This window comes from Ceratina calcarata, unplaced genomic scaffold, assembly GCF_001652005.2.
Source record: "Ceratina calcarata isolate Rehan_Ccalc_2016 unplaced genomic scaffold, ASM165200v1 scaffold165.2, whole genome shotgun sequence".
In the NCBI taxonomy this organism is placed as follows: domain Eukaryota; kingdom Metazoa; phylum Arthropoda; class Insecta; order Hymenoptera; family Apidae; genus Ceratina; species Ceratina calcarata.
In genome coordinates, this window is record NW_017137815.1 from 602,679 (window position 1) to 612,930 (window position 10,252).

General features: G+C 42.8%; 1 protein-coding gene across 2 annotated transcripts in view; it reads right to left on the bottom strand.

The window, feature by feature from the left end:
• Positions 1 to 2,338: 2,338 nt before the first annotated feature.
• The window catches only part of bs (serum response factor blistered), a 15,941-nt gene continuing 8,027 nt past the window's right edge, over positions 2,339 to 10,252 (bottom strand). For both annotated transcript variants that reach the window (XM_026810650.1, XM_018037375.2), the window contains exons 4-6: positions 5,843 to 5,948; positions 3,774 to 3,878; positions 2,339 to 3,568 (exon numbers count right to left, since the gene is read on the bottom strand). In XM_026810650.1, the coding sequence (XP_026666451.1) occupies positions 3,357 to 3,568; positions 3,774 to 3,878; positions 5,843 to 5,948 (423 nt within the window). In that variant the 3' untranslated portion in view covers positions 2,339 to 3,356. The remainder of the gene's footprint in view (positions 3,569 to 3,773; positions 3,879 to 5,842; positions 5,949 to 10,252) is intronic.

Below are 10,252 nucleotides of genomic sequence, written 5' to 3' on the forward strand. Positions count from 1 at the left end.
GAAAATATCATGAATTGTTTCAGAAATTTTATTAACGAATATAGAAAAAGAATAAAGAGAATCTCTCATAAAAAGCTTCAGTTGTTAATAATTTTTGGCGACTGCAGCTCGTCATTGTCAGTTTGCTAAAGAAAGTTTGTGACCAGTTGGACTCGTCATTTCAATCCATGGGTTAATACAGCTTGCACTTTTCTTCCTCTCATTGTGATGTTGAAGACGTCAGCCAAACTAAAAGCGTGTTAGAGTCTACTAAAATGTAAATTCCTAATTATCTGGAAATAAAAGTAAAAATAAGGAAAGTTGTAGAGAGAGATACTTTCTTTAAACACATTCCTCGTTCTTTTTCCTTCACACTTTATTCCATCTGGTTTTCTTTGGCATCTCGATAAAATTCCGCCGTAATTACATATGTACAAACAATCGAATCGTAACGCTCAAACTATTTCGTTCCATTACTATTTCACCATATTTGCGTAGGTTCCGTGAATGACTTACACATGTAATTTCGATGCGTGAGTATTATCTCCGTACCCGATCGTGAAATCACTCACAAACAGCGTGAGTTTTACCGTAATTATCGTGGAGTATTGACGCGACGCGATACTAAAAAGTGAGTATAGCAAAGTGCAAAAACCGTTCCTCGAATTTCCTCATTTTCTTGCTTAGCCTTCTTCCCCATTTCATTTACATAATGCGAAAACTGAAGTGAATTCCACCCGCGTTTAAATTAGCCGGTGTGCGTCTTCAGCTTATCCAGCGATTCGCTATTATTTTTGAAAATAATTATAAATAAATAATTGAAAATGAAATAATTGAAAATAATCTATGGAAGATTGTTGCTGCAATTATTGCGTATGGAAGCACCGAGCTTCGAAGTACATCATATCTGACATCCCCGCGCCTTGAAACACGCGTCACTTTCGTACATCGAAAGTAATTGAGATAAATCGAGGATGAAATGCTTACATTGCCTATTTACAGAATGACAGAATTCATCGTTAACGGATTACATTGCAACCGAATGTTCTATTATTATTTAATACGTAACAAATTCAATGTTATATTGGTATGATTTATTTACAATAAGGCTGGAGGATTTCTTTGTTATACGCGTAAATCTTATTAGAAGATAAATGAAATGATGTATGAACGAAACAGATTTCTGATCACAAAAGCATAAATATAAAGTAAAAAGGAATCCTATTACGTACAGTTGATTTGTGGACGAAGAAACGAATTGTGATAGGAGAAGAAATGCCTGGCTTGTATCAACTCGTTCGACTAGGTCGAGTATTAAAAATTTGGGAAGATACTAGATAAAATCTGAGATTACCAACATATATGATAAATGCATGGCATAACTGTGTTCCTTTTTGTCAGGCAAGTTCGGCGGTATTCCTCGCCCGTCGACAGTAATATCAGAATTCATAATTATAGGTGTAATGTAAAAAAATACAAGTTCTCCGCGTTATCTATCACAAGCTGATAATTTATTTTCGTAGGTGTAAAATAGCGGGATTAGAAATACTGTTAAATCAACTTGACTGACAATAATGCGTGCTTATCACTATTTTGCATTTAATGACCGATCATTAATTCTTCATCGTAAAGACGATGAATCGAAGACCAATCTAATGATTCAGTTAATTAATCGATCATCATTGATTTCGAAACGTGCTCATCGCGTTACATGCCTGATACACAAAGGAAAATTGAAGTGATTCGTAGATTTCGATGTCTTATTGTTTCGAGAGGAAAGTCAGTATCCGAATAAAAATATGTGGGAACAAAATAAATTTTTAGTTAATCGCACTTTCACGTTAAAAAATATATCGAATATCTTCTCCTCTATAGTTCAAAGAAACGATAACGTCGACTTATAGATACTTTATTATTTTTAGAAGCACCCTGTATGATTAAAGGTAGTCATCGTCGCCCTTCGGATCATCGAACTTGGTCGATATTTTAGAAAAATCCTCATGAATGAACTCGCGTGTGATCTAGAGGACTATGAACAAAACGTCGCAGTCGAACGGTACGTTGTTCGAGGTATCTCAATTATTGTTCGCTGAACTTTGCAAAGGGAACGATACAGAATTCCTACGGACTTCGACGTGGATGTATAATGCATTCAATTCCTTTTTTTTTGTTTTATTTGTATCAGTTGTTTTAATGTTTCTTAATGTTTTACACTCGAATGCGTCCCGTTCGACTCGGCACAATCGCGAGTCATTAAACGATCTTAACGTCGAAAAATATCTATCCGCTTCGTTCGCGAACGAACCTGTCAACAATTTACGAAACGCTAAAAATACTTCGAAAGGCGGTGAGTTCTACGAGGACAGTGTAAAAAGTTGCTTCGCGAAACGTTCGTCGGGCAAAACGTTCGACTAGTATTGCACAAATGTCGATTAAACGCCGGGCAACGGAGCACGGCGTCGACGAAAAGCGTACCGATGTCCACTGGTAAATTGCGAACCATCCGAACGATGCGATTTACGCGTTATGAAACGCCGCAGAGAACTTAAACAGGGTTGAAAAAATGTTTTCAAGTATCTATTCTATTCATAATCTCTTGAGTATCTGGAGTGGCTTACAAAAATACTTAAACGTGATTAACGTTTCATTACAACGATAATAAGATGCAAACTGTGCAATAAATGTTTGCTAATAAAATAACTTTAAGTACTGTTCATAAACTATATAAAAATTTCTTTAAAGGGAAACGAAGAATGTCCACATTGACACGTCGCATATATACATTGTATGTATATATATATGTGCATTAAAAAATGACACTCTTCAAAAAAAGTATGATTGGCTATGTGCCAACGTAAATCGATGATTAAGATATTTTACCAGTGAGTATCGGTATTATCTTAAATTAAAACGTTATAGAAAAATGCTCGAATCGTCAGCCGCTTGAATACCACTCGATATGTATATAATATTATATGAGACAATAAAAATCAACGCTTTTAGAGAATTCCGAGTGGTCGATAATCCATGGGTCTGACACACGTCCCAATTTAAATAGGATCTTATTTAACGAATGTTCGATACATCAGGCACTTGAAAACATGGGACAATAAAAATCGACCCGGCGTTAGGAATCTCAAGCGGCTGAAAAGGCGAGCATCTCGCATACACATAGAACTGTGACATAATAAGTCATCCGTTCCTCTCAATCGTCACGAATTAATAATTGAAATGATCACCCGATCAGTAATGAGGACGTCTCGCAGGTGATTTTCCCGTTTGTGCATGGATTCACGCTAGCTCCCTTCCGTCCAGATCCGTCGGACGAAGACCTCGCCGCATCGGAAAGACTTTTCTCAAAGGATCCGCGATTGTTATCACTCGCGATCTTTGCTCAGGTCCGATGGCAGCTCGCAGTTGGACGCGACAGTTGTCGTTGTCGTCGTCGTCGTCGGGGATCGTGGTGTCGGCGACAGATTCATCCTGGATGTGACCGGAAGCGACAGACCGGCGGCGTTCATCGCTACGTTCAACGGTATCGTGATAAACGGCTGATTACTCTGACTGGTGCTGACCGGGGTTACCGTGCCTGCGAAACAATGCCAAAAAATCCTCTACTTGGGAAACAGGAAGAAGGACCGGGAACACATTTCGTGTCTATCGTACGCGTGGCTGTACGAGCGCTGATAGGCACGTCCGTCGGGGTTCGTAACGCTCGAATATCGAGGAGGGTGTGATTTTTCTCTTTTTAAGGGGGAGAGAGAGTACTTTCCAGATTGATCATGGTTTCTCACCTCCTTCTTGAGAGATTTGCACCGGCTGACCATTTTGCCCTATGCCAAGTAGGACTCCCGGGCCTGGCGAGTAAATCACTGTCTGTGGCATCTGGTACATTATACCTGCGCAAGATCATGATTGCTTTCTTGACAAATGGCTTGTTAATTTTATAGAAGTGCTGGATTAACCCTTTCAGTGTTATGAACGGATGTATGGGTATATTCATAACTATTCAATTTCGGCTATAAACGCATATGTGGGTTCTGACACAACTATTCAATTTAGGCTGTGAACGCATATATGCGATTGATACTACCAGACTTTTGAGATTATATAGCATTTCTAGATATTTGTTCTTTGCTTATTTAGTACTTTACTTTAAATTATCCTATATTATTAATAATCTCGCGTATTATGTGCATTCGCGTTGTCGTAAAAAGTCGGCAGCCCACAGCGGACGCTCAACGTCGCAAAGGGTTAAAAACAAAGTTCAACAGTAGATTTTATTTGACAGTCTCAGGCGAATTTTCGAAGTCCCTTTTCCGCTTTTACGATTGTCCTTATTTCGGACTGTTTAGACAACAGGACGTAATCTGAGGGCCTTCATTAGCTCTATGCGTTCAGAATTTCTCTGTCATCGCTCGCGTGTTAGTTACGGTTTCTCAGAATAACAATGTAACGATACAAGATCCGATTTTGTGTCACGGGAGAATTGGAATTCCAGGATAAATAAGGAGGAACAGGTAAAAGCGTGCGTGGTGAACTATCAGATTCGCCTACTCTCGCACGAGTTAGCGTTTCATATACCATCGATTACGATTTTTTTTTATTTACTTTTTCTAAGAAGATCGTCGACGTGTACCCCTTGAAACAGTATTAGCGATCTAAGTTCGAGACCGGGCTGGAAGATCGCCGTCGGCCGTGATATGAACGCGTGGCGGAGCTGCGTATCAAAATTCCGTCGGGGAGACAGTTTGCGCCGCGCGGAACAATGGAAAGGCGAAAACGGACAAAAGGAAAAAAACGTACGTCATGCTGGCGATCGGTAAGTCGGATGGCATCCACTCCATATATTAGCATCGATATTTATGTGTACACCTGCATCGGAGCGCGGCTTTCGACCGGATCTTACTTCCCAGTTAGGCAGCGCGTCGTTGTCTTAGTTTGGTCATCGCGGCCCGTACAGCTCCTTATGTACTCCCCTACACGGATAACCTCGTCATCGCTCGCACACTTTTCGCATTTTAAGTGTCCTCTTTCCTTTATCTTCGCCCTCTCTTTTCCCGACGCTCTCGCTCGCACCACCCCGCCGTGTAGCTACGTGTACGCATCATACATATATATATGTACACACATATATATATATATATATACGTTTACCTCTCTGATACCATTCTCTCTGGTTCTCCGCGTTCTCTCCGCGCTCGCTCCGCCGCCGCGATTTCGCCAGCTCTTTCCTCCTCCGTACACAAGCGTGTCTCCGTCTAGCGACCTACCTGACTGATTGGATTGCACGTTTGCCTCTGTACCTACGGGTCGGCTCTAACGATTTTCCACGCCGCGGCTTTTACCTGGCACAGCCTCGCTACTTTAATCCGCTCGCCGACTCCTGCTACGCCCACGGGGAAATTCGCTAATTACTCGGCCTCGTATGCGCAGCTGTACCCCGATTGTCTCTTCGCGGTCCCAAGAACCGCGAGCGAACAGGTGAAATTGTTCTAGCGCACGCACGTATCAAGGGGTGGGAGGGAAACGGGACGAATGGGAAGAGCATCGACGAGTTCGGAGGTAGCCCGGAAAATGTTGCGCAATCGAGCCGGTTTTTTTTACCGCCGAGTCACTCGATCGCTTTGTCGATAATAAACGGTTTTATTATGAGAAAAAGTAGACCCTCTCCCCGCGTGAATTGCATTAAAGTAACTTCTCAACGTCGTCGGGGATAACAGGTAAGAGTCGTACCATTGTTACAAAAAGCATTGTTAGTCGAACCTACCTTATTAATCGTCATTTAATTTTAAACAAAGTATCGTTACCAATGCTTTTCATGGTTGCCGTAGATAAATTATGTCAGACGTCGCACGCTTACCTGAATGATTTTTTGAGAGATCCTTCGAGACGGGAGAATCGCCGTCGCTGGTGTCTCCGTCGCTTTCGTTGGCACAGACGTCCGACCTGGGCGAGGTTCCGTCTTCCTGTAACAGAGACAATATTTTTCCGAGTGAACATTCGACCTTTCGTATGCTCTAAAAATAACTATTTCTAAGTGTTCTATGAAGTGTAGGTGCGTGACTGTTATGTGGCTAATCGATTAGAAATATCGTGTCATCAGAGTCCTAGTTCGTACGATTTCAAATACGTCTAAAATTCTGAGGTCTACGAATGACCTACGAAGTTTCTACCTCGTTTCCCTAAATTAATTCCAAGAACTCTTTTCCAAGAACTCTTTTCAGCTTAAGCACCTGTCATAAAATGTTTTAATCAGATAAACGACGGAAACTTAATTCAAGTAGATATCAGTTTCCGAGAGGGAACACGAACCTGTCGCGCGACTAATTACTGGCTGAGATCTTGAAATTCGTCTTACATGGAAACTGACGGAGACCACCGAATCGTTTAAGGGACAACGGGGGGCATGGGGGGGCATGGGGGGGCATGGGGGGCAGACGAGGCAAGGCAAAAACTGCAACGGACGTCATGAAAACGTCGCGAGAACGATATCGGGATGACGTACGATTCGTATCGGTCCGTAAATTCCGGATGCCTAACGAGCGTACGCGACGACAAGCAGAAAACAAGTCGGAAGAGATCGGTAGAGTAGCATCGGCGGCCGAGTCTCTCGATTCGTGCCTGTAAATCGTAGATAACGCCTCGGTAATAATATCGGCGAGCCAATCAAACGGCCGGCTAACCGATCAATCAACGGGAAGCCTACCGAGCGGACTAAGCAAGCAGCGAAACAACCGACGAACCAACTTACCTACCTACCTACCTACCTAGCAGGGAGAGATGCGCGCACCTTAGCTTGTTCGCGCGCCTTATATGGCCATCCGCGCGCAGCCTGAACTCGTATCCGCGCTTCCACGGGAGATTCTCACAAATTTACGCAGGACTACAGTTTCCCCGGGTTGACTTTCTCTCCCCCGGCCGTCCGACAACCACCGCCGGATGGCTTTTTTTCAACGGCCTACCGCCGTTCGGGGACCTATGCGTTTTATATGTACGTACGGTACATACGCGTTTCGACCCATTCGTTAGGAACGCGCGTACACGTGTCGACCGCCGCGGCCGACGGCGGTCGCGTACGCCTCGAGAGAAAGCAAATTAGCTACTGTGTCCCACCATGAGATTAGGAAGCGCTCCTTCGACTCTCAGAACGGGCCTCAGTTTCTTGTCATTACGAAATGATAGCAGCTTCGAAAAATTTACTCTTCATTCGTCGCTAATTATTCTGTTACATATTTTTTTAATGATTTTGTGATAGGATTTGAAATCACTAATTGTAAATAGTTAAACATAATTGGGTATATGTTTATTATGTAGTTTTATATAATGATGCTGTCTACAGGATTAATTGTATAAAGTAGTTTAGACTGGAACTGTCATCTGAACATTCAGTTCCAGGTTTAAATTACCGAAAAGCTCTTTTAATTAATTAGGTCATACCATTATCGTGCCGCTAATTAATCAGAATTCAGTCACGTATTTTCTTTTCTAATGCACAAGAAGTTTAACGGGCTTATTATGAAAGAGCGAGAAACTCGTGATTGAAAAAAGAAATTAGACGTCCTTTAGCACCGAGGGAATAAAGATCAAGGAAAAGGATCTCTATCGCACTGGGAGGGTTCAACATTCCAAAAATAGTTGAAACCGAGCCGATTAATTAGACTGCTCCACTTTCGAACCAGTCATTCACCAAAGAGTTCAATTACGTCTGCCAGCACGTTGAAAGTATACTTGGACGCGTACACGAGCAGCAAAACGGAATCGTGAAAAAAAAAAAGAGGAACAGAAAAGAATCGTTCGCCATGTAAAAAACCGCGACTCGTTGCGAGGAGCGTGGAAACACCTAAAAATAGCTGAAATGGTATCTAGTCATCGACGGATCGGCGGCCCAGTTCTATCACGCCAACGCGTGTTGGTCAGCCGATCGACGCGGAAAGAGTTCGACGGGGACGTCCGACCGCAACGTGTCTTCGAAAGCCAAGCGAGTGAGAAGAGACGTAGAGACTTCCGTGGGGGCGTGAAATCCCGTTGAAGCCGCAAGCTCTTTGCCGGCCTCCGGCGCATGATTCCCGAAAGCGCCGACGACGGGGGCTGGTTTCGCGACCCTCGGCCCGCTTCCAGCGTGCGTCGCGTCGGCAATCACTTCCGAGTCGCATTTGTACCCCCCATTACCACGGGTGTGTATAGAAGGCGCGACAAAAACCGGCATTCCTGATTCTTAAGTTGGACTCTATATAAGTATCTGCCATCGCGAACATTGCCTGTATATGGCAACCACCAGGCTTTGACAAAGGTGACCGTATATGGTATTCTGCTTCCACCTTCCATACCTTCTCTCTCTTTTTCTCTTTCTCGATCTCTCCCTCCCGCTAAACCCGGCGAGTTCTTTCTCTTTTCCCTTCCCTGCGATTCCTCCCCACCTGTCTCCGTGCCCTTCTCTCGTGCGCCCTGCCGGTAGCCGTCGTCTCCGTCGTTCCCTCGTGGGGCCGCCGATCCGCCGGGGTGCTCTCTTAGCGAAATGCATCATAATCGTTAAGTCGTTAAATCGTAAATCGTTGCTTCGAACCCCCGCTGTATACGTGCTCCGTTTAAGAAGCTCCCGCCGGGGGACAGGAGCGTCGTTCTCTTTCTCGTCGTTATTACGGTAGGCGAACTTTTAATGCGGTTCGCTGGATGGGTGTTAATGGGGTGCGTGCCAGAGACACGTACAATATATATATATATATACACACATATGTACGATCTGTATGTGTATATATATTATTTTAACACGCAACAATGCCAAGCGTGCACCGTCGGGTCTATTGGCTCGGACTCGCACCACGTACTACGATTTCTCGTCTTTTTTTTCTGCTGGTTTTTCTTGTTTTTCTTTTTTCTTTTTCGGTCCCAGGGAAAGGCGGAATCGCCTCGGCCTGAACGACATGAGTATTTAAAATAAAAAGGATGCCGCATTAAGGATTTTCGATGGAAGGGAAGTGGGAACGTACTACTTGGTCGCTTAGATTTTCCTCGATCCCGGCCTCGCTAATCCCGCGGACGTTACATACAAAATTGTTATCCTGCGTTATCGGGACCGAAGACGAACAATCGAACACGTATTTCCTAATTCATCGAGGCAATTACGAAACTCTCGTTCCCGAGCTTTCATCATATAAGTCAGACTCAACGCTTTGTTTCCTTCAAATTCAGCTTTACCGGGAGATGACATTATTTGTTTAAGCGTTTTCTTAATTATTTATCTTTTATATTATTTAAAAGTCAATGAAGTAACATTTGAACTACGTAAAAAAACAAATATTTCCAAATCGAATCTCGTTTGGATTTCGAGACGTCGAGAAGTATTTACGTTAAAAGCAGAAAGATCGTAAAATTGAAAATCGTTCGAAAAGAGGAATACTTTTGAAATCCTTTTTCTCTAACTTCACTGACAAGAGAGCAGGTTAAAAACAGTTTGTTAATACCTTCCTCGAACGAGTTCAGTCGCTTTAATCACCTCGACGCAACTAGTTTCACGCGAAACTATTACCTAATCATACAGATTCCTTTCTTCTTCCCTTTTTGTACATTTTCGCGATCGTTTATATCACGCACGGAAAATAAAAAAAGAGAGAGAGATACAGAGAGAGAGAGAGAGAGAGAGAACACGAGTAGAACGAAAGGCCCGAGTCGTATCGATCGCAATGAAGGGAGAATCCGAGAACGGTATTAACTGAAACCGTTTTCTTCTTCTAATACCTACCTATTCGCAAAACGAACTGGCACCTCGTTACAGTGTATCGCCGTCGCATGGGACCGTACTATTTAAGCGAAGCAATGTAATACGCACGTGTAATATAAATATTATCACAGTATTTTACAAGTACACTATTTACACATGTGATATACATAACATCTAAAGTCACGCCAACCGTACATTCGATCGTGTGTGATTACCGATTATGCGTATTCGGGATTATCGATTAAACGTAAATTAAATTATATTATTTGTACTTTGTGCGTCGATGGGAGAAGGCCACGGAGTAAATTACATTTCCGTCGGATGGTTATACTCCTTCGCCAGTTTTCCTTACGCGTTCCAATCTCCCTTATACTTTCCGCCTGCACATAATGCTCTCTCACGTGTGCGTTCTTTTTCTTTCCTTTCTTTTTCCTCTTTCGTTCTCGTCTCTTCGCATCTAAACACGTCTTTATCTATCTACTTATCTATCCACTATATTTAAATATATATACTTATACATGTACCTGTTCTTCCTTTCCAAATGTTTCAAGC